Here is a 25,728-nt window from a genome sequence, read left to right on the forward strand (position 1 = left end):
TATAAAGTCACAGTGGTCTTTAAATAACCTTAATTAGAAGTTTGCTGCCAGCGCTCTCTCTGTCATTAAAACAATGAGTATGTTGATGTTTTGATCTGTCAGAATGTAGATATGTCAATTTGTTGATTTATCAGTCTATAAATGTGTTGATGTATATATTTGTTAATGTGTTGATATGTCAGTGTGTTAATGTGTTGATGTTTGAATCTGTTAATGTGTTGATCTATCAGTGTGTTGATATGTCAATGTGTTAATGTACAAGTCTGGTAATATGTTGATGTTAGTGTGCCATTATGTACAAGTATTATTGTGTTGATCTGTCAGAGTGTCAATATATCAATGTGTTTATGTATGAGTCTGGTAATATGTGGATATATCAGTGTGTTGATGTACGAGTGTAAATGTTGATGTGTCAGTGTGTCGATATATCAATGCATTGAGTTTTGAGTCTGTTAATGTATAGATCTGTCAATGTGTAAATATATCAATGTGTTTATGTATGAGTCTGGTAATATGTGGATCTATCAGTGTGTCGATGTATTAGTGTAAATGTTGATTTGTCATTGTGTCGATATATCAATGCATTGAGTTTTGAGTCTGTGTATGTATGAATCTGTCAATGTGTCAATATTTCAATGTGTTTATGTATGAGTCTGCTAATATGTGGATCTATCAGTGTGTCGATGTATTAGTGTAAATGTTGATTTGTCATTGTGTCGATATATCAATGCATTGAGTTTTGAGTCTGTTAATGTATAGATCTTTCAATGTGTCAATATTTCAATGTGTTTATGTATGAGACTCACTATGAGTCTGGTAATATGTGAATCTATCAGTGTGTCAATGTATGAGTGTAAATGTTGACTTGTCAGTGTGTTGATGTGTCAATGTGTTGATGTTTGAGTCTGTAAATATGTCTATATGTCAATGTGTGAATGGTTGAGTCTGTTTATGTGTTGATCTGTTTGTGTGTCGATACGTCATGTGTTGAATCTGTTATTGTGTTGATCTGTCAGTGTGTTGATATGTCAACTTGTTGATGTTTGAGTCTGTTAATGTGTTGATTTGTCAGTGTGTCAATATGTTAATGTGTTGATGTAGGAGTCGGTTAATATGTTAATCTGTCAGTGTTTCAATATGTCAATAAGTTAAATCTGTCTGAGTGTCAATATGTCTATGTTTTGATATATGAGACTGTTAATGTGTTGATCTGTCAGTGTTATGACTTATAAGTCTGTTAATGTGTTGATGTGTCAGTGTTTCAATATGTCAATGTGTTGATATGTTAGTTTGCCGATATGTCTATGTGTTGATGAAATCCATCTGTTAATGTGTTGATATGTTAATGTGTTGATGTATGAGTCTGTTTATTTGTTGATCTGTCAGTGTGTCGATATGTCAATGTGTTGATGTATAAATCTGTTAATGTGTTGATATGTCAATGTGTTGATGTATGAGCCTGTTTATGTGTCTATCTGTCAGTGTGTTGATATGTCAATGTGTTGATGTAAAAATCTGTTAATGTGTTGCCTTTTACAACTGATTTTTATAGTTCTTTCTTATGTTGTACCGTAACACAACTGTCCCAGGTTAGGGGGAGGTTTGGGATCCCGTTTACATATTTAACCCCACCATATTCTGTATGTATGTGCCTGTCCCAAGCCAGGATCCTGTAATTTAGTGGTTGTCGTTTGTTGATGTGTTACATATTTGTTTTTCGTTCATTTTTTTTTACATAATTTAGGCTGTTAGTTTTCTCGTGTGAATTGAATTACATTTGTCACTTCTTGGCCTTTTATAGATGACTTTGCGGTATGGGCTTTGATCATTGTTGAAGGCTGTACAGTGACCTATAGTTGTTAATTTCTGTGTCATTTGGTCTCTTATGAAGAGTTGTCTCATTGGCAATCATACCACATCTTGTTTTTTATATGATGTGTCAGTGTGTCAACATGGCAATGTATCAATGTATGAGTCTGCTTTTGTGTTGATGTGTCAATTTGTCGATATGTCACTGTGTAGATCTCTCAATGTGTCAATGTGTAAAAAGCTTTAGAATTGTCAATGTATTAATATGTCAAAATAACAATGTGTTAACTTGTCATTGTGTCGTTATGTCTATGCGTCAATATTTGAATTTGATTTTCTTTTGATTCCTCAATTTTGATATGTTGATCTGCCAACTGATTAATATGTCGATTTGTTAATAGGTCAACTGGTCATTGTGTCTATCCTTCTATAGGTCAACTGGTCAATGTGTCTATCCGTCTATAGGTTAACTGGTCAATGTGTCTATCCTTCTATAGGTCAACTGGTCAATGTGTCTATCCGTCTATAGGTCAATGTATTAATATGCCAAAAACTACTTATTCTGTAAAATCCAGTTGAGCCGATGGCTGGATTTGGTTGTCAACTGAACAGGTTAAGAATGCTATATAAATCGGGTGAGAATGAATTTAAGTTTAATGTGATGTGTAATCAACAGGTTGAGGAAAGAATAAATCGGATGAGAATGAAAGATGTTTATTTTAAGGTTAATATGATCTGTAATCAATCAATCTTCATCAATAGCCTACTTTACTTTTCCTATTAATTTTTATTAGAAATAAGTAACTATAATCATTCCAGTTTCCATATATTAGAAATAAGAAACTATACATCATTCCAGCCATTATATATAACAATTAACATTAGATGATTGCCTTGTGTGATGAACCAGTAGGAATGATAGTACCGCCATTGTAAGCAGACATCAAGGTTTCCATATATTAGAAACCAGTTGCTTCGCAGGGCGCAGCATTATACGACCGCAGAGGTTGAACCCTGAACGGTTGGGGCAAGTATGGACACAACATTCAAGCTGGATTCAGCTCTAAATTTGGATTGTGATTAAATAGTTGACACAGCATAGGTTTCTGACACAGAATGAATGTGGTCTAATGAACTTAAACAAAAAATTTTGCCTTTGAGCAATTCACTATGCTGTTGAATATTAATCCTCTCAAAAAAATGTTTGAAGAAATTTTCTTTTTATTTATGAAATCTGAAATGAAAAAAATTGACCCCCCAATTTTTTCTTTCACATCCCCCTTTCCCTTATTTCAAAACTGATCTCAATTTAAATTTCTAATGAAGTTTGCAACAATAACTACTCATTTAAATACATCATAAAATATTAAAATGTAAAAAAAGTGCTTGTTATTACTGAATGGTAAAGATTGTTTTAATCTATCAGTTGGTAGTAAAAGTGAATATACATTGTATATTGTATAAAACAATGATTTAAGTTGATTCAACTACTATTCTGGACAAAGAAAGATAACTCCAATTGAAATCCAATTGGAATTTCTTGCTATTGCACAATATTGTGCAATTAGATATTTCTTGCTATTGTGCAATACTGTGCAATTGAAAATATTTGCTATTGCACAATACTGTGCAATTGAAGATTTCTTGCTATTGCACAATACTGTGCAATTGAAGATTTCTTGCTATTGCTGAATACTGTGCAATTGAAAATTTCTTGCTATTGCATAATACTTAATATAATAATTTTGGATCCTGATTTGGACCAACTTGAAAACTGGGCCCATAATCAAAAATCTAAGTACATGTTTAGATTCAGCATATCAAAGAGGCCCAAGAATTCAATTTTTGTTAAAATCAAACTTAGTTTAATTTTGGACCCTTTGGACTTTAATGTCGACCAATTTTAAAACGGGACCAACAATTAAGAATCTACATACACAGTTAGATTTGGCATATCAAAGAACCCCAATTATTCAATTTTTGATGAAATCAAACAAAGTTTAATTTTGGACCCCGATTTGGACCAACTTGAAAACTTGGCCAATAATAAAAAATCTAAGTACATTTTTAGATTCAGCATATCAAAGAACCCCAAGGATTCAATTTTTGTTAAAATCAAACTAAGTTTAATTTTGGACCCTTTGGACCTTAATGTAGACCAATTTGAAAACGGGACCAAAAATTAAGAATCTACATACACAGTTAGATTCGGCATATCAAAGAACCCCAATTATTCAATTTTTGATGAAATCAAACAAAGTTTAATTTTGGACCCTTTGGGCCCTTTATTCCTAAACTGTTGGGACCAAAACTCCCAAAATCAATACCAACCTTCCTTTTATGGTCATAAACCTTGTATTTAAATTTCATACATTTCTATTTACTTATACTAAAGTTATGGTGCGAAAACCAAGAAAAATGCTTATTTGGGTCCCTTTTTGGCCCCTAATTCCTAAACTGTTGGGACCTCAACTCCCAAAATCAATACCAACCTTCCTTTTGTGGTCATAAACATTGTGTTTAAATTTCATTGATTTCTATTTACTTAAACTAAAGTTATTGTGCGAAAACCAAGAATAATGCTTATTTGGGCCCTTTTTTGGCCCCTAATTCCTAAACTGTTGGAACCAAAACTCCCAAAATCAATCCCAACCTTTCTTTTGTGGTCATAAACTTTGTGTCAAAATTTCATAGATTTCTATTAACTTAAACTAAAGTTATAGTGCGAAAACCAAGAAAATGCTTATTTGGGCCCTTTTTGGCCCCTAATTCCTAAAATGTTGGGACCAAAACTCCCAAAATCAATCCCAACCTTCCTTTTGTGGTCATAAACCTTGTGTTAAAATTTCATAGATTTCTATTCAGTTTTACTAAAGTTAGAGTGCGAAAACTAAAAGTATTCGGACGACGACGACGACGCAGACGACGCCAACGTGATAGCAATATACGACGACAAATTTTTCAAATTTTGCGGTCGTATAACAAGTAATTATTATTTCACCCAGTATCTGAATAATTAACATTAGATGATTACTTTCAACTACTGGTGCTGCAGGATCTGGTGATTGGGCGTCAGGAGTAACTTCTGGGGATGTCTTTGACATGGCAGTCTACAAAAGAAAAACATGTAATAAACTAACATGCCTCATGTGAAAACGTGTCAAATAGCTTCATTGAAGGACGTAGAGTGACCTATCGTTTTTAAATTATGTGTAGTTTGGCGATTGGGATCATCAATCTGTAATAAACTATCATGCCTCATGTGAAAATTTGTCAAATAGCTTCATTGAAGGCTGTAATATGACCTATCGTTTATAATTTCTCTTGTGAAGAGTTGTCTCATTGGCAATCAATACCACATCTTTTTTTTTATCATACATTTATCTTAAAGGCCCATTTTTGCCACTGAAAATAAAGATTGTAAGAACAATTTCAAATTTGACTATAGTTTGCACATAATGTTTGGTAATGCTTACAAGATGAAGAAATACACATGTCAGACACATTATTCTTACAACCAGTCTTTATGGAGAAGCAAGGCATACATATTTTAAAGTTGTTGGTTCGACCAAGCAGGTGAGACAACCCACACTTCCTGCCCCTTGAGGCAGGTACCTCACTAAAAGACCACATACATGGTTGTGTTATGGTGATTGGGGCCATAAATCTGAATAACCAAAAAAAGGGACAAACAAAATTTTACTAAATTTTTGTAATGTTCTGACCTTTTTCAGATAATTTATATATATATTTTTTTTTTAATTTATTTCAGGAGCAGCTAATGCCAAGTTCAAAAACAGTAGTGCTATCAATCATAGTCATAATGGAGAAAATGCATAATTTCTTAAAGTATGTGTTACTATATTTGTTTTTATTTCTCCCATTGTTTAATTGCAATAAAAGCACAAATTCTGGGTTTTGGCTGTTTTCTTATTTTTGTGATTCCATGTTTATCAGACCACCAATTCAAAATTCCTATCTATTCCAACAATTTTTTCAATTTTCACAGCTTTCTAAATTTTTTTTTAAATAAGTATAACTTCACAAAAAGGTGTATAATGAATCATACATGTATCATCTTTCTACCTGCCAATTCTAATTCATGTTTAATGTCTTGTAGTAAAAAGTAAAATCAATTCGGAAAGTCCATAATCACATGGCAAAATCAAATAACAAAACGCATCAAAAAGGAATGGACAAGAACTGTCATAATCCAGACTTGGTACAGGCATTTTCAAATGTAGAACATGGTGGTTTAAACCTTGTTTTATGGCGCTAACCCTCTCACTTTGATGACAGTCTCATCAATTTCCGTTATATTTACATTGATGCGTTAACTAAACAGACACAATAAATAAAATAGTCAGAATATGGGTACATCAGTCATCATCGTATAACAATTTTAAAAGGAACAATTTAACAGAACACAAAAACATCTATCTACAAACACATTCATTGATTTGTGTGTCTGACGCAGAAAATTTTATATGTCACATAGATTTTTCGTTCAATGTGCATACAAACAATTTTAAAATTTACCTAGGCAATGTTAGCATTCAGGGTTTAAAAATCAAAAGTATGTAAGAATAAATTTCAGAAATAGACCGAGATTTAAACTAGTCCAAAAGTTATATATAGAATTTATAAGAATCCACAAATAGTTAATTCCACTACGCGATTGAATGATTTTGACGTTTGTGGTTCAACGTATATTGTAATTTATAAAAGAAATATATCATAATGACATAAAATAGAACAATATCATACTGACAGGATCTTTTAAAGTACAGAGTCACGTTATAAGAACCAAAGAAATACAAAAAGTCGCATATACAAAACACACCACCAAAAAATGAAAGACAATACAAACACATTGACAAGATGTATAAGTACTGAGCCACGTCAAACGAATACCACATAAAACCATTCAACAGTAAAAGTAATATTAATAATAGAACAAAGACAAATGAGAGAACTATAAAACACGTTGTTAAGATGATAAACAACATCAGTACGCAGAATCTATACATCAAGACCATCGTGTATTATTTGTGAAGTTGATACGGAATATGTATCAAAAAGGTCTTGTTACCTTCAGATGAACTTTTTTAGAAAAAGAACCAGACGTTCTTTGACATACCCCTGGTTCATCAACTCTCTACTCAGACACTGATGACGTTTTACAAAGTCTGAGTAGGAGCTGCAAGCTCTTGAGTATCGAATAAGTTGGGAAATATATATCCCATATGCAGGTGAAGTTGGTATATTGCTACTAAAGAAATTTATAATTTCAAAATTAAATTCGTCTCGTTTGTCAAAGTTTCTGGTACTGAGATGACTGTGTTAGTCAAATTCCAGATATAAGTCTAAAAATGAAGCGGAGGAAGCCGTGTCTGTTGTTTCTTTAATCTCTAGTTCTGGGGGATATATTAATAGAACCCAATCAGAAAAGTTCGGATTGTTTATGGAAAAAATACCAACAGCCGAAGGTAACTACTAAACATAGCCCCTGTTTTTTTCTGGAAATCTTAAATAAATATAGTATGGAGCGCATTAATCCTCAATCTTTATTGCAAACTCATAAGCAAGTCAATTATGTCTAAAAATGATTTAAATATATTTCTCTTTCAACAAAAGTTTTATTTCTGCAAATTGTTTGGTTAGTTTAAGTAAACAATAACATCAAGAGCACAATATATTTTTTAGGGAAGGACTACTTTAATATGCTGTGAAAGTATTTTAATTCGAGGGTATCAATTTTTGTGGTTTCAGCAACATTTACATGTTCATGGTTTTTTTAATTCGTGGATTTTAGTTATCTAATAATAATAAAATTGAACCAGATGCTCCGCAGGGCGCAGCTTTATACGACCGCAGAGGTTGAACCCTGAATGGTTGGGGCAAGTATGGACACAACATTCAAGCTGGATTCAACTCTAAATTTGGATTGTGATTAAATAGTTGACACAGCATAGGTTTCTGACACAGAATGAATGTGTTCTAATGAACTTAAAATTTTTGTTTTGCCTTTGAGCAATTCACTATGCTGTTGAATATATTTTTCACATCCCCCTTTCCCTTATTCCAAAACTGATCTCAATTCAAATTTCTAATGGAGTTTGCAACAATAACTACTCATTTAAATACATCATAAAATATTAAAATGTAAAAAAAGTGCTTGTTATCACTGAATGGTAAAGATTGTTTTAATCTATCAGTTGGTAGTAAAAGTGAATATACATTGTATATTGTATAAAACAATGATTTAAGTTGATTCAACTACTATTCTGGACAAAGAAAGATAACTCCAATTAAAAAATTTCTTGCTATTGCACAATATTGTGCAATTAGATATTTCTTGCTATTGCGCAATACTGTGCAATTGAAAATACTTGCTATTGCACAATACTGTGCAATTGAAGATTTCTTGCTATTGCGCAATACTGTGCAATGGAAAATTTCTTGCTATTGCACAATACTGTGCAATTGAAGATTTCTTGCTATTGCTGAATACTGTGCAATTGAAAATTTCTTGCTATTGCACAATACTTAATATAATAATTTTGGATCCTGATTTGGACCAACTTGAAAACTGGGCCCATAATAAAAAATCAAAGTACATGTTTAGATTCAGCATATCAAAGAAGCCCAAGAATTAAATTTTTGTTAAAATCAAACTTAGTTTAATTTTGGACCCTTTGGACTTTAATGTAGACCAATTTGAAAACAGGATCAAAAATTAAGAATCTACATACACAGTTAGATTTGGCATATCAAAGAACCCCAATTATTCAATTTTTGATGAAATCAAACAAAGTTTAATTCTGGACCCCGATTTGGACCAACTTGAAAACTGGGCCAATAATTAAAAATCTAAGTACATTTTTAGATTCAGCATATCAAAGAACCCCAAGGATTCAATTTTTGCTAAAATCAAACTAAGTTTCATTTTGGACCCTTTGGACCTTAATGTAGACCACTTTGAAAACAGGACCAAAAATTAAGAATCTACATACACAGTTAGATTCAGCATATCAAAGAACCCCAATTATTCAATTTTTGATTAAATCAAACAAAGTTTAATGTTGAACCCTTTGGGCCCTTATTCCTAAACTGTTTGGACCAAAACTCCCAAAATCAATCCCAACCTTCCTTTTATGGTTATAAACCTTGTGTTTAAATTTCATAGATTTCTATTTACTTATACTAAAGTTATGGTGCGAAAACCAAGAAAAATGCTTATTTGGGCCACTTTTTGGCCCCTTATTCCTTAACTGTTTGGACCTCAACTCCCAAAATCAATCCCAATCTTCCTTTTGTGGTCATAGACCTTGTGTTTAAATTTCATTGATTTCTATTTACTTATACTAAAGTTATTGTGCGAAAACCAAGAATAATGCTTATTTTGGCCCTTTTTTGGCCCCTAATTCTTAAACTGTTGGAACAAAAACTCCCAAAATCAATCCCAACCTTTCTTTTGTGGTCATAAACCTTGTGTCAATATTTCATAGATTTCTATTTACTTAAACTAAAGTTATAGTGCGAAAACCAAGAAAATGCTTATTTGGGCCCTTTTTGGCCCCTAATTCCTAAACTGTTGGGACCAAAACTCCCAAAATCAATCCCAACCTTGCTTTTGTGGTCATAAACCTTATGTTAAAATTTCATAGATTTCTATTCACTTTTACTAAAGTTAGAGTGCGAAAACTAAAAGTATTCAGACGACGACGACGACGACGCCAACGTGATAGCAATATACGACGAAAATTTTTTCAAATTTTGCGGTCGTATAAAAATTAAAGTAATTTGAAATGAAGGTTACAAATTGTCTAGATTGAAGGAAATTGCAAAGTAAACATTGACCGTGTAAATCGTAGTGATCACTCATTAGCCCAAGATAGAGTGATCAAAAGATTATAGACCATCAAAGGTGTTAATCAGGCCATAAACATGTCACAAAAGGAAAACAGTTACATAAACAAATGATATAAATGTATCTTGAATTGTAAAATAGTTCTTATCAAAAGCAAGCCCAGCATGAAATTATTATTTCCCATATGTACGAGAATTATGAGATATAAAATGAGCACTTTATCATAGCATTTTAATACCAGAAGTCTGACTTTCATCAATCAAAAATATTTTTTATGGGAATTAACAGATCAAAATTTGTACAGTTTAGGTTTTTGAAGATTAAATGGGAATACTCCTGCCTACAGTTGTAGTTCATAGTGCGTTTGCCCAATGACTACTATTATAGATCATTATAGTATTCTCAGATTTGGCGTTATTCAATATATTCTCTAAATCATATTAGTAATCAAACCTACATGTGGATCTTTCATTGTCTTGATTTTGACAACAATTGTTTTATTTCGTTCGACACTTAAATTCGTGGATAAAGTCATCCATGAAAACCACGAAAATTGGTTCCCACGAATAAAAGTACTTTCACAGTAGAACTTTACATTCTAAATTGGAATGAATGGATTGGTGGTCTGACATCTTTACCACATGTTTTATCCCCACATTAATTGTTTTTCCTTCTATGCCATATCACACGTGAGTAAAATTTACCGCACACTGCCTATTTAATGATGATGTGATTTATTTGTTTTTGTATGTAATTTAAAAAGGTTGTGCAGGAAAGTTAACGTTACTGAGTTTACTTATTTCATAGAGGTTTTATCTATGTATCTGGCTTTGTCTACCCGCTACATACTGAAAGCTTTAACATCTATACACAGGTTGAAAGCATACTTTACATTTTGTCAAGATGTGCTTTTTGTTTTAGTATATGATTATTACATATTTGCATAAACATGTAAATCAACTTTTCCGCACAGAGATACACATTATGTATACATAAAATGAGATGATGTGATGAATATACCTAGGAGATAGCTAGCTGATGACACAAAAATAAGAGACATCCAACAGATGAGACACTGATTTCAAACATTTGTCTTTCGCATATGCCAACATCTATATTAGGTAACAAGCTTGGAATTGTCAACTTACCGGGTACATTGTTAACTAACAACAAATACTACAATGACATTGAAAACAACAGGCAACTGTTTTATTGTAACTTCAATGTACCAAGTCTGTTGTGTCTCTAACAATCTGTCCAACATATTTTTAAATATCTCTTATTAACTAAGATAGAATATTTACCTTTAGGAAGTTCATCACCTCTTTCTTCTTCCTTTTTTTCTCTTCAGAATCATCGCTTTCTATTGTTACCATATCATAAGGTGTCTTACCCTGAAATACAATCAAAAACTCTTTTATCAATCATACAAATATACATCTTCTTTAAATAATAGGCAATTGTTGTACTAATTTTACCTATACAATACTTGACATAAAACCAGTCAACCAAAATAAACAACAAATATGAAGTGACATAATAAGACCCCACTTTATATAATTCTGTCAAATATTTGTTATTTTTAAAAGATGTTTTACATTAGATCTGTAGAATTAACATTATCTGACTAAAGATGTTAACACAATTCTTTCTTATCAACTGATCATTAAAATTAAATGTAAACAAAATATTTTTTTGTCAGGAAACAAAATAAAACCTTTACTATCTGATTCAGTTCTGTGTTACGAATAAAATGAGACCCCACTTTATATAATTCTAACAAATATTTGTTGTCCATTAAACCTGTCTGATTAACAACATGATTTTGTGTAGATTCTGTATAAAGTTGTGTTTGGTCAGAGTAAGGTGATTATATCTATCATTACCATGTCTGTGGCCTCTAACTGACTGCCCTGACTGGCGAGGTACATCACTACCTCCAGGTGTCCTCTCTCAGCCGCCCACATTAATGGTGTCTGTCCAAACTGTAATATCAATATAACAGACATCAAAACTTGTGTCATAAACTGGACAATTTTGTGTCATAAATATAAACAAAATATATATCACATGAATCACTGGTCAAAACTGAATAAAATGACCAGTCACACTTGTATTTATATTCTAAATAAACAACAAATAAACAACATGTTTTATTGTGAGATGTCAGAACTACCATCAGAACTGTCAGATTAAAACAAAAACTTTATTTCAAGAAACATAAACAATATTTATATCAATGGACTCCGCTGGACAAGACAATTAATATAAGACCCCACTTTATATAATTCTAACAAGTATTTGTTGTCCATTAAAGCTGTCTGATTAACAATGATTTAAAGTAGAATGATCAAAGTTAAAAAAAAAAAAAAACTTTTTTCAAGAAACATTAAAATGAGTTATATTTTCTGATTCAGTACGAAGAGACAAGAAAAATAAGACCCCACTTTATATAATTCTGTCAAGTATTTGTTATTTTTAAAAGATGTTTTACATTAGATCTGTAGAATTAACATTATCTGACTAAAGATGTTAACACAACTTGTTCTCATCAACTTCTCATTAAAATCAGATGTTAACAAAATAATTTTTTTTACCAGGAAACAAAATTAAAACTTTACTATCTGATTCAGTTCTGTGTTACGAATAAAATGAGACCCCACTTTATATAATTCTAACAAATATTTGTTGTCCATTAAACCTGTCTGATTAACAACATGATTTTGTGTAGATTCTGTATAAAGTTGTGTTTGGTCAGAGTAAGGTGATTATATCTATCATTACCATGTCTGTGGCCTCTAACTGACTGCCCTGACTGACTAGGTAAGTCACTACCTCCAGGTGTCCATACTCAGCCGCCAACATTAATGGTGTCATTCCTCCCTGTAATATCAACATATAACAGACATCAAAACTTGTGTCATAAACTGGACAATGTTGTGTAATAAATATAAACAAAATATATATCACATGAATCAGTGGTCAAAACTGAATAAAATGACCAGTCACACTTGTATTTATATTCTACATAAACAACAAATAAACAACAAGTTTTATTGTGAGATGTCAGAACTTCCATCAGAACTGTCAGGTTAAAAAAAACTTTTTTTCAAGAAACATAAACAATATTTATATCAATGGACTCAGCTGAACAAGACAATTAAAATAAGACCCCACTTTATATAATTCTATCAATTATGTGTTGTACATTAAATCTGTCTGATTAACAATGATTAAGCAGAATGATCAAAGTTAAAAAAAAAAAATTTGTTTTTCAAGAAATATAAAAACAAGTTATATTTTCTGATTCAGTACGAAGAGACAAGAAAAATAAGACCCCACTTTATATAATTCTGTCAAATATTTGTTATTTTTAAAAAGATGTTTTACATTAGATCTGTAGAATTAACATTATCTGACTAAAGATGTTAACACAACTTGTTCTCATTAAAATCAGATGTTTACAAAATATTTTTTTTATCAGGAAACAAAATAAAACCTTTACTATTTGATTCAGTTCTGTGTTAAGAATAAAATGAGACCCCACTTTATATAATTCTAACAAATATTTGTTGTCCATTAAACCTGTCTGATAAACAACATGATTTTGTGTAGATTCTGTATAAAGTTGTGTTTGGTCAGAGTAAGGTGATTATATCTATCATTACCATGTCTGTGGCCTCTAACCGACTGCCGTGACTAACGAGGTACATCACTACCTCCAGGTGTCCTCTCTCAGCCGCCGACATTAATGGTGTCATTCCCAACTGTAATATCAACATATAACCGACATCAAAACTTGTGTCATAAACTGGACAATGTTGTGTAATAAATATAAACAAAATATATATCACATGAATCAGTGGTCAAAACTGAATAAAATGACCAGTCACACTTGTATTTATATTCTAAATAAACAACAAATAAACAACATGTTTTATTGTGAGATGTCAGAACTTCCATCAGAACTGTCAGGTTAAAAAAAATAACTTTTTTTCAAGAAACATAAACAATATTTATATCAATGGACTCAGCTGGACAAGACAATTAAAATAAGACCCCAATTTATATAATTCTATGAAGTATTTGTTGTCCATTATACCCGTCTGATTAACAATGATTAAGTAGAATGATCAAAGTTAAAAAAAAAAAACTTTTTGCAAGAAACAATAAAACGAGTAATATTTTCTGATTCAGTACGAAGAGACAAGAAAAATAAGACCCCACTTTATATAATTCTGTCAAATATTTGTTATTTTTAAAAGATGTTTTACATTAGATCTGTAGAATTAACATTATCTGACTAAAGATGTTAACTCAATTTTTTCTCATCAACTTCTCATAAAATTCAAATTTTTACAAAATACTTTTTCATCAGGAAACAAAATAAAACCTTTCCTATCTGATTTAGTTCTGTGTAACGAATAAAATGAGACCCCACTTTATATAATTCTAACAAATATTTGTTGTCCATTAAACCTGTCTGATTAACAACATGATTTTGTGTAGATTCTGTATAAAGTGGTGTTTGGTCAGAGTAAGGTCATTATATCTATCTTTACCACGGTGTCTGTGGTCTCTAACTGACTGCCCTGACTGGCGAGGTACATCACTACCTCCAGGTGTCCTTCCTCAGCCGCCAACATTAATGGTGTCCTTCCAAGCTGTAATATCAACATATAACAAACATCAAAACTTGTGTCATAAACTGGACAATGTTGTGTAATAAATATAAACAAAATATATATCACATGAATCAGTGGTCAAAACTGAATAAAATGACCAGTCACACTTGTATTTATATTCTACATAAACAACAAATAAACAACATTTGTTATTGTGAGATGTCAGAACTTCCATCAGAACTGTCAGGTTAAAAAAAAATTTGTTTTCAAGAAACATAAACAATATTCATATCAATGGACTCAGCTGGACAAGACAATTAAAATGAGACCCCACTTTATATAATTCTATCAAGTATTTGTTATCCATTAAACCCGTCTGATTAACAATGATTAACATGATTAAGTAGAATGATCAAAGTTAAAAAAAAAAAATTTCAAGAAATATAAAAACAAGTTATATTTTCTGATTCAGTGCGAATAGACGAGAAAAATGAGACCCCACTTTATAAAATTATGTCAAGTATTTGTTATTTTTAAAAGATGTTTTACATTAGATCTGTAGAATTAACATTATCTGACTAAAGATGTTAACACAACTTGTTCTCATCAACTTCTCATTAAAATCAGATGTTTACAAAATAATTTTTTGTCAAGAAACAAAACAAAACCTTTACTATCTGATTCAGTTCTGTGTTACAAATAAAATGAGACTCCACTTTATATAATTCTAAAATATTTGTTGTCCATGACAACTGTCTGATTAAGGGCATAAGATACAGTTTTGATCCCATATTTAAAGTTTGATGAAAATTTCCATATAGGCTATTTTTTGCCTGATTAAATCAAATATGTTATTAAAAATATACCTTCATGTGCTACTTTTTAGTTAAATGAGGTCGAAATTTTGTATTTTTGCTCAAAATTCAGATTTGTGGCCGTATTTTCCCTTTCGAAAGAAAAACATAACTTTTTTGTTTTAAAAGCTAAACACAAATTGTTTTTGTTAAATAATTTGTAATTTATGTATTTTCTAAGTTTAATACCTAAAAATTTATGCATTTTTTATTCAGAAATAACTCATATTTATTTTTTATTCAGAAATAAATCATATTTTTCAAATGGTCATGAATTGAGAAAAAAAACGTAATTTTTTGCTGTATATTTATCAAAAAAATTTGGTCCTTATAATCTCCCTACAAAATGAAACAAAATGTTGTTTGAAAAAATAGGGGTCCATGCACTCGTTTTCAAATTAAATCAGTCTGAATGATAAAAATCAGTCGAAAAATGCATCTTTTCCCGATATGTCACAGTTTGATGTCGTGAAAATAACAGTTTACGTTAGCAACGTCATTACCTCCCCTGTATCTGTATCGTATGCCCTTAACAGTATTTTGTCTTGATTCAGAATAATGATCAAAGCTTTAAAAGTATTCAGTGGTATTTCCATGTAAAATGTTTGTGTGGTGTATAACAGCTGCTTCATATCATATGTGTTGTTGTGTATAAAGGTAATATAGCAATGGCGTATGTTTGTGTGGTGTATAATAGTGTCATTGCTATGTCATATGTTGGTGTTGAGTATAAGAGTGTCATTGTTATGTCACATGTTGGAGTTGAGTATAACAATGTCATTGCTATTTCAGGTTGGTGTTGAGTACAAGAATGTTTTTTGCAATGTCACATGTTGGTGTAAGTATGTCATTGCTATGTCACATGTTGGTGTTGAGTATAAGTATGTCATTGCTATGTCACATGTTAGAGTTGAGTATAACAATGTCATTGCTATGTCAGGTTGGTGTTGAGCATAAGAATGTTTTTTGCAATGTCACATGTTGGTGTAAGTATGTCATTGCTATGTCACATGTTGGTGTTGATTATAAGAGTGTCATTGCTGTCATATGTTGGTGTTGAGTATAAAATTGCTATTGTTATGTCACAAATTTGTGTTGAGTATCAGAGTTTTATTCCTTTGTCATATGTTGGTGTTGAGTATATATATTTATAGAACCCAGTGATTTTTTTGTGTGTAGTATACAGGAAAAGTGTATGTTACGTATAATGAAATGAATTACAATATTCCCGTTGTATCTAGTTATGAAGTTATGAGACAGCAACCCAGTGACATAAAAGTGTAATGACATATTTCATGTTTGTTCTTGTTGCTTTAATTAGTGTTTTAAGGACTGTTGTTCGTCTTTTTAGTATTTCTGTTTCTGCCAAGTTATTCTCCTTCTACTTATGTTTTTATTGCCTCCATGGTATTTTATCCACTATTTCCTCTGGTTAATAGGTGTGGTATACAACAATGATTTGTTATTAAATTTCTAAATAATGTTCTGTGTAAAAACAGGAGTTAAGTAAATTGTATTAATTCACCATTTTCTACATAAGAAAATGGCTGTACCAAGTCAGGTATATCACGGTTGTAATCCATTCGTTTGATGTGTTTTGAGCTTTTGATTTTGCCATTTGATTATGGAGTTTCCATTTTGAATTTTCAAACAAGGGTGACTTTTATATGATTCACCTTGTTGTGTGTACTGTAAGTAAATATCTTTATATGTTTTAAATATTTCTACTTCACTTACACCATATCTTTTATATTCCAAATTAGCTCCATTTTCTAAAGATAATTCCACATCTTTAAGATTTCCCTTCCCTGCAGCTGTACTAAGTTTCTGTAAGTAAAACAAAGCTTAAGCATTTCTCTCCTGTACATAATAATGTATTACAAATGTATAAATTCAAATCAACAAACTACTTTTTATAGTTTGAGTTATTCTACTTATGATGTCCACTTTTACAGTCTGTTTTTCAAATGCAGTGACAACAACTGACCAAGACAGTGAAATTGCTGTTTGTAATTTCTGAGATTTTTTAAAGAAGAAAACAACTTTGGATGATTGTGTAATGTATCAGTTTTGCTTCTTCAAATTTTGTACATTAAAAATTGTATAACTCTTGTCATCTTGATTTTCTACTATTTTCCCTCTATGAATACAATGAACTACAGACGTACCTTTCTGTGCAGTTAAAAGACAACAAGAGGCTCTCAAGAGCCTGAATCGCTCACCTTAATTTTTTTGGTTAAATCTCTCATCAATGATTATTTTGGCTTTTCAATTTATTTAAATGTTCTTTGAATCGTCCTATTTTCTTCAAAAGCAAAAAAAAAAAATCATTTTCTCCTATGTTCTATTTTAGCCATAGGAGCTATGTTTCTGACATATAAGGAAATGAAATATAAAATTAATACTAGATACTCTGAAACTCATTTAGCCTAAGTTTGGCTGAAATTGATACAGCAGTTTCAAAGGAGAAGATTTTTTAAAGTAAGTCAACATGATGAACAAATTGTGAAAAAAGTCTTTAAAGGGCAATAACTCCTTAAGGGGTCAATTGACAATTTTGGTCAAATTGACTTATTTGTAGATCTTACTTTGCTTAACATTTTTGCTATTAACAGTTTATCTGTATCTATAATAATATTCAAGATAATAACCAAAAACTGCAAAATTTCTTTAAAATCATCAATTCAGGGGCATTATACCTGAAAAACCAGTTACCCAATTCGGCTGAAAATTTCAGGACAGGTAGACCTTGACCTAATAAATACTTTAACTTCTTGTCTTATTTGCTCTAAATGCTGGAGTTTTTGAGATATAAGCCAAAAACTGCATTTTACCCTGTGTTCTATTTTTAGCCATGACGGCCATGTTTTTTGACGAAATAAAAAATAAAGCACAAACTTTATTTTATACACCCTACTGATCATTCAGTTGAAGTTTGGTTGAATTTGGTTAAGTAGTTTTAGAGGAGAAGATTTTTTAAAGTTAGCAAATATGATGAACAAATTGTGAAAAATTGTCATTAAAGGACAATAACCCCTTAAGGGGTCAATTGACAATTTTGGTCATAGTAACTTATTTGTAGATCTTACTTTGCTGATCATTTTTGCTGTTTACAGTTTATCTTTATCTATAATAATATTCAAGATAATGACCAAAAACTGCAAAATTTCCTTAAAATTACCAATTAAGTGGCAGCAACCCAACAATGGTTTGTTTGATTCATCTGAAAATTTCAGGGCTGATAGATCTTGACCTAATGATTATTTTTACCCCCATCAGATTTGCTCTAAATGCTTTCGTTTTTGAGATATAAGCCAAAAACTGCATTTGACCCCTATGTTCTATTTTAATTAACGGCGGCCATGTTTTTTGACGGATCAAAAATCGAAGCACACACTTTGTGCAGGATAATCTAAGAAACAATCATGCTAAGTTTCATTCAAATCCATTAAGTAGTTTCAGAGGAGAAGATTTTTTAAAGTTAGCAAATGTGATGAACAAATTGTGAAAAATTGTCATTAAAGGACAATAACCCCCACACCATTATTTTATTTATTATTATTACTTTTACTGTTAAATCTGGTTTTTGTTATATCTACTTTACGTGAGTCTGCATTTATGTATGCCGTCATACGACAAAATTATTTTTATGTCTACCTGTGCGAATTTCAAACGCGCAATTTTACACCAGTAATGAAAACCTTCTATCATTTATGGGTAGACTTTACATAGATAAATTCAGCCGTATTTGACGTGAAACTGTACTTATGTGTCCCGTCATACTTTGAACCACACCATTATTTTATTTATTATTTTTACTGTAAGTCTGTTTTTTGTTATATCTACTTTACGTAAATCTGCATTTATGTATGCCGTCATACGACAAAATTATTTTTATGTCTACCTGTGCGAATTTCAAACGCGCAATTTTACACCAGTAATGAAAACCTTCTTTCATTTATGGGTAGACTTTACATAGATAAATTCAGCCGTATAAGAAAAGCAAAATGAGAATGTTAAATTTGATGTATGCCTTTTTGTGCTACTTTGTTACATTTGTTGTTTATGTAGTGATATTAAGATGATAACACAATATTGACTGTTGTACCCCTATTTTTGACATTTTTACTCTTTGAGTATGTTTGTTTTGTTCATGCATCGTTGACAATGTAATGGAATTTGATGCGACTGTCATACAAGTGAGAGGTTTAGCTAGCTATAAAACCAGGTTCAATCCACCATTTTCTACATTAGAAAATGCCTGTACCAAGTCAGGAATATGACAGTTGTTATCCATTCGTTTGATGTGTTTGGACTTTTGATTTTGCCTTTTGATTTTTGATTTTCCTTTTTGAATTTTCCTCGGAGTTCAGTATTTTTGTGTTTTTACTTTTAAGGGGTCAATTGACAATTTTGGTCATATTAACTTATTTGTAGATCTTACTTTGCTGATCATTTTTGCTGTTTACAGTTTATCTTTATCTATAATAATATTCAAGATAATGACCAAAAACTGCAAAATTTCCTTAAAATTACCAATTAAGTGGCAGCAACCCAACAATGGTTTGTTTGATTCATCTGAAAATTTCAGGGCTGATAAATCTTGACCTAATGAACATTTTTACCCCATGTCAGATTTGCTCTAAATGCTTTCGTTTTTGAGATATAAGCCAAAAACTGCATTTGACCCCTATGTTCTATTTTAAGTAACGGCGGCCATGATTTTTGACGGATCAAAAATCAAAGCACACACTTTGTGCAGGATAATCTAAGGAATAATCATGCTAAGTTTCATTCAAATCCATTCAGTAGTTTCAGAGGAGAAGATGTTTGAAAAATTGTTAACGACGACGACGACGTCGACGACGACGGACGCCAAGTGATGAGAAAAGCTCACATGGCCTTTTAGGCCAGGTGAGCTAAAAATAGGTCACATGACAATTCGCCTTTTCAGAATTTATAGGACTATGGGTAATATCAATGTCTGTACACCAAAATGAAAAACACTTTACATCATTGGTTCAATTCCCATTAATTGTTTAGAACGTTTTAAACCAATCACAACGTTTTGGTGTATGCTTTTTAAAATACTACCCAGAATGCATTAAATTCTGAACGAGCGAATTGAATTTATAGAAGAAAATCTTACCTTATCCCAATTTGCCATTATCTCCTGCAAAAAGAAAAGAACACATTTCAAATTAAAGAACCTTAGTGAGCACGCTCACATACCCCACGTCCCCACATTGTCATTGGAGAAATTAAATAAGTATAAGAAAAAATATTGAATAATAATTTCCTGTCAATATACATAGTATGTCCTTATTATCTACAAAATTTCATGAAATTCTGCTGTGTGTTTTCAGAGGAGTTGAGATGACAAACTGTTGCAGAAGTACATTGAAGCAAATAAGTTCAAAGGGGCATAACTCCTAGAAAAAAATTGAACCGTAATTTCCTGTCGATATGCACATCTACATAGTATGTCCTTACTATCTACAAAGTTTCATGAAATTCTGTTGTGTGGTTTGAGAGGAGTTGCGATGACAAACTATTGCAGTAGTACATGAAAGTAAATAAGTTCAAAGGGGCGTAACTCCTAGAAAAAAAATGAATCGCAATTTCCCGTCGATATGCACAACTACATAGTATGTCCTTATTATCTGAAAAGGTTTCGTGAAATTCTGTTGTGTGGTTTGAGAGGAGTTGCGATGACAAACTGTTGCAGTAGTACATTAAAGTAAATAAGTTCAAAGGGGCGTAACTCCTAGAAAAAAAATTGAATCGCAATTTCCCGTCGATATGCACAACTACATAGTATGTCCTTATTATCTGAAAAGGTTTCGTGAAATTCTGTTGTGTGGTTTGAGAGGAGTTGCGATGACAAGAAACAGGACTGACGGACGGACTGACGGACGGACGGGTCAAAAACATTATACCCTCTGCAACTTCGTTGCGTGGGGTATAATTAAAGAACCTTAGTGAGCACGCTCATATACCCCACGTCCCCACAATGTCACTGGAGAAATAAAATAACTGTAAGAAAAAAAGTCATAATTTCCTGTTGATATGCACATCTACATGGTATGTCCTTATTATCTACAAAGTTTCATGAAATTCTGTTGTGTGGTTTCAGAGGAGTTGCGATGACAAACTGTTGCAGAGGTATATTGAAGCAAATAAGTTCAAAGGGGCATAACTCCTAGAAAAAAAGTTGAATCATAATTTCCTGTCGATATGCAAATCTATGTAGTATATCCTTATTATTTAAAAAGGTTTCATGAATTTCTGTTGTCTGGTTTCAGAGGAGTTGCGATGACAGACTGTTGCAGTAGTATATTGAAGCAAATAAGTTCAAAAGGTACAAATGTATGTAACTCCTAGAAAAAAATTTGAATCGTAATTTCCTGTCGATATGCACATCTACATAGTATGTCCTTATTATCTAAAAAGGTTTCATGAAATTCTGTTGTGTGGTTTGAGAGGACTTGCGATGACAAGAACCAGGACTGACGGACTGATGGACTGACAGACTGACAGACAGACAAACAGACGGACGGGTCAAAAACATTATACCCTCCGCAACTTCCTTGCATGGGGTATAATAATGGTATATGAGTTTTAATTATATGACTAATATTTTAGCATTGATGTAGGATATGTAGGCATGATGACATATACTTTGATCTGTTCCTTTTTCTCCACTGTGTAACCAGATGCTCCGCAGGGTGCAGCTTTATACGACCGCAGAGGTTGAATCCTGAACGATTGGGGCAAGTACGGACACAACATTCAAGCTGGATTCAGCTCTAAATTTGTATTGTGATTAAATAGTTGACACAGCATAGGTTTCTGACACAGAATGAATGTGGTCTAATGAACTTAAAATATTTATTTTGCCTTTGAGCAATTCACTATGCAGTTGAATATTAATCCTCTCCAAAAAATGTTTGAAGAAATTTTCTTTTTTTTTATGAAATCTGAAATGAGACAAGTTTACCCCCCCCCCCCCCCCCCCCACACACAATTTTTTTTTTCACATCCCCCTTTCCCTTTTTCCAAAACTGATCTCAATTCAAATTTCTAATGGAGTTTGCAACAATAACTACTCATTTAAATACATCATAAAATATTAAAATGTAAAATAAAGTGCTTGTTATCACTGAATGGTAAATTTAGATTGTTTTAATTTATCAGTTGGTAGTAAAAGTGGATATACATTGTATATTGTATAAAGCAATGATTTAAGTTGATTCAACTACTATTCTGGACAAAGAAAGATAACTCCAATTGAAAATTTCTTGCTATTGCACATTATTATATTCTTCCCGCAAGAATGTCCTTCTATAGAAAAATTGCTCTATTTTTGCATAGTTTTTTAAAGAAATATATAGCGTTAACTGCACTATGCGAAAATAGTATGCCTTGCTGTTGCAACATACTATTGATTTTCATGTCAATCATTGTTAATTTCACGTGCAAAGGCAGAGCTTACTTGCTTTGACAGACAAGTGGGTTGGATTGATAAGCATGGCAATTAATAAACTATTACAATTGAACAATCAGGGGGAAATAGAAGATATATTCATTTAAATTTCTCTGACATTTTAAGAGACTTTAAATTACTGTAGTTTCTGTTAGAACGTTTTTGTTCTTTGTTTACTTCTGCTTACTGCCTTTGAAGCCAAAATTGTTTGAATACTTTAGAAGTAATTTGTCTACAGATAAATAGTTATGATCCGCTATCATTGTTTTGTTTTGTAAGTTATTGAGTTATATGAATATTGCTTTTATACTGCAACTTAAATTAATAAAATCATAGCTTTTTTAATCGTAAAAAAAACCTTTTGTATTCCTTAATGGACCTCTGATTGTGGAGAAAGTTTTCCATGATGAAATTGACATTATACAAAATATAGCTATGCTTCTATATTTAGGAAATAAACACAACAAGTTGCAGTATAAATACATCTATATGTAGAGTTACATAAAGTGCATTTTGTTTTACACTGAAATACACTACTATTCAAAATAGTAAACAGTCAGTATAATAATGATATTAATGTTGTGTTAAACATTGACTATGGAAAATAGTAGCCAGGGTTCGAGACAATAGTGCACTCCCCTTCGGGTCGTGCACTATTGTCTCTCACCCTGGCTACTATTTTCGCTTAGTCAATGTTAAACACAACATTATTATATAAATATTGTGCAATTATATATTTCTTGCTATTGCGCAATACTGTGCAATTGAAAATATTTGCTATTACACAATACTGTGCAATTGAAGATTTCTTGCTATTGCACAATACTGTGCAATTGAAAATTTCTTGTTATTGCACAATACTGTGCAATTGAAGATTTCTTGCTATTGCACAATACTGTGCAATTGAAGATTTCTTGCTATTGCTGAATACTGTGCAATTGAAAATTTCTTGCTATTGCACAATACTTAATATAATAATTTTGGATTCTGATTTGAACCAACTTGAAAACTGGGCCCATAATCAAAAATCTAAGTACATGTTTAGATTCAGTATATAAAAAAAGCCCAAGAATTCAATTTTTGTTAAAATCAAACTTAGTTTAATTTTGGACCCTTTGGACTATGTAGACCAATTTGAAAACAGGACCAAAAATTAAGAATCTACATACACAGTTAGATTTGGCATATCAAAGAACCCCAATTATTCAATTTTTGATGAAATCAAACAGTTTAATTTTGGACCCTGATTTGGACCAACTTGAAAACTGGGCCAATAATCAAAAATCTAAGTACATTTTTAGATTCAGCATATCAAAGAACCCTAAGGATTCAATTTTTGTTAAAATCAAACTAAGTTTACTTTTGGACCCTTTGGACCTTAATGTAGACCAATTTCAAAACGGGACCAAAAATTAAGAATCTACATACACAGTTAGATTCGGCATATCAAAGAACCCCAATTATTCAATTATTGATGAAATCAAACAAAGTTCAATTTTAAACCCTTTTGGCCCCTTATTCCTAAACTGTTGGGACCAAAACTCCCAAAATCAAACCCAACCTTCTTTTTATGGTCATAAACCTTGTGTTTAAATTTCATTGATTTCTTTTTACTTATACTAAAGTTATTGTGCGAAAACCAAGAATAATGCTTATTTGGGACCTTTTTTGGCCCCTAATTCCTAAACTGTTGGAACCAAAACTCCCAAAATCAATCCCAACCTTCTTTATGTGGTCTTAATCTTGTGTCAAAATTTCATAGATTTCTATTAGCTTAAACTAAAGTTATAGTGCGAAAACCAAGAAAATACTTATTTGGGCCCTTTTTGGCCCCTAATTCCTAAAATGTTGGGACCAAAACTCCCAAAATCTATCCCAACCTTCCTTTTGTGGTCATAAACCTTGTGTTAAAATTTCATAGATTTCTATTCACTTTTACTAAAGTTAGAGTGCGAAAACTAAAAGTATTCGGACGACGACGATGACGCCAACATTATACCAATATACGACCAAAAAATTTTCAATTTTTGCAGTCATATAAAAATTAATATATCCATCATATGAGTTGTAGATTAGAATTCAACCTTATGTAAATGCATGTATACTTTGATTGATTTTGGAAATTCAAATATGAAATAAAAGATGAGTTTTGGTATGTTTCGTAGATTTTCTTACAACAGCTCAGTTTTTATACAGTTACGGACTTTTCAATAGAGATTTTTCAATGCAAAAAAAAATCAACAGATATATTAATATTCATTTGCATAAGGTCGATTTCTATCCAACACGGCCCATATATTATGCAGGAAAGGGCTGACAAGGCATACAGATATAGGTATAATGGAGAAAGTTGATTTGATTATCTCCCCTTTATCATGTTAAACCACCAGAAACAATATCTGTCCAGCTGTTTCACTGACAAGGTACATGGACATACAGACAGCATGGACAGGATATATATAGAAGTTAGTTAATTTAATTATCTCCCCTTAACATGTTAGACCACCAGAAATAACACATGTCCGGATTCTTTAACAAAGCCCATAGACATTTGTACCTTATATTGAAGAAAATTAATTTGAATATCCCCCCCCCCCTTTAACATGATAACCATGGTATGCATTGAACAAGAGTGCACACGCTGAAATGTCTCGCCTTCTATACTAATCATTGATATTATGTTGATAGTCCTAAGTATAAAGATAAGCTTTAATACAACTGTCACATGAACTTAACATTAACCAAGATAACTAAACAAAGACCAATGAACCTTGAAAATGAGGTCAAGGTCAGATGAACCATGCCAGGCAGACATGTACAGCTAACAATGCTTCTATACAACATATATAGTTGACCTATTACTTATAATTAAGAAAAATAGACCAAAACACAGAAACTTAACACTGTGCAATGAACCATGAAAATGAGGTCACGGTCAAATAAAACCTGCGCGACTGACATAAAGATGATAAAATATTTCCATACACCAAATATAGATGACCTACGGCATATAGTATTAGATAAAAAGACCAAAACTCAAAAACTTAACTTTGACCACTGAACCATGAAAATGAGGTCAAG

The 25,728-nt window shown here is 31.7% G+C and overlaps 2 protein-coding genes and 1 long non-coding RNA gene across 3 annotated transcripts in view; all 3 read right to left on the reverse strand.

Annotated features, from left to right (window-relative positions):
* The window catches only part of LOC143083887 (uncharacterized), a 46,541-nt gene extending 35,470 nt beyond the window's left edge, over positions 1-11,071 (reverse strand). The window contains exons 1-2 of the mRNA XM_076260264.1: positions 10,987-11,071; positions 4,844-4,919 (exon numbers count right to left, since the gene is read on the reverse strand). Of these exons, the coding sequence (XP_076116379.1) occupies positions 4,844-4,919; positions 10,987-11,058 (148 nt within the window). The 5' untranslated portion in view covers positions 11,059-11,071. The remainder of the gene's footprint in view (positions 1-4,843; positions 4,920-10,986) is intronic.
* Positions 11,072-11,387: 316 nt separating this feature from the next.
* On the reverse strand, positions 11,388-13,443 carry LOC143083888 (uncharacterized). Its single transcript, XM_076260265.1, has 3 exons — positions 13,351-13,443; positions 12,467-12,565; positions 11,388-11,667 (listed from the first exon to the last, which is right to left on the reverse strand). The coding sequence occupies exons 1-3, from the start codon at positions 13,441-13,443 to the stop codon at positions 11,539-11,541; spliced, it is 321 nt and encodes a 106-aa protein (XP_076116380.1). The 3' UTR covers positions 11,388-11,538.
* A 6,866-nt stretch (positions 13,444-20,309) lies between these two features.
* LOC143083889 (uncharacterized) overlaps positions 20,310-25,728 on the reverse strand; it is a 197,658-nt gene continuing 192,239 nt past the window's right edge. Inside the window, exon 3 of the long non-coding RNA XR_012980924.1 lies at positions 20,310-20,334. This is a non-coding gene — a long non-coding RNA (uncharacterized LOC143083889). The remainder of the gene's footprint in view (positions 20,335-25,728) is intronic.

The sequence above is a fragment of the Mytilus galloprovincialis genome, chromosome 7 (genome assembly GCF_965363235.1).
Source record: "Mytilus galloprovincialis chromosome 7, xbMytGall1.hap1.1, whole genome shotgun sequence".
NCBI classification, from domain to species: Eukaryota; Metazoa; Mollusca; class Bivalvia; order Mytilida; family Mytilidae; genus Mytilus; species Mytilus galloprovincialis.

Excerpts from the sequence above, each read along its gene's own strand:
- LOC143083888 (XM_076260265.1), bottom strand. The coding sequence starts at position 13,443 with ATGACACCATTAATGTCGGCGGCTGAGAGAGGACACCTGGAGGTAGTG. Across the intron at positions 12,566-13,350 it reads GGTTAGAGGCCACAGACATG|GGAGGAATGACACCATTAAT; the intron begins GTAATGATAGAT and ends TTGATATTACAG. Across the intron at positions 11,668-12,466 it reads AGTTAGAGGCCACAGACATG|TTTGGACAGACACCATTAAT; the intron begins GTAATGATAGAT and ends TTGATATTACAG.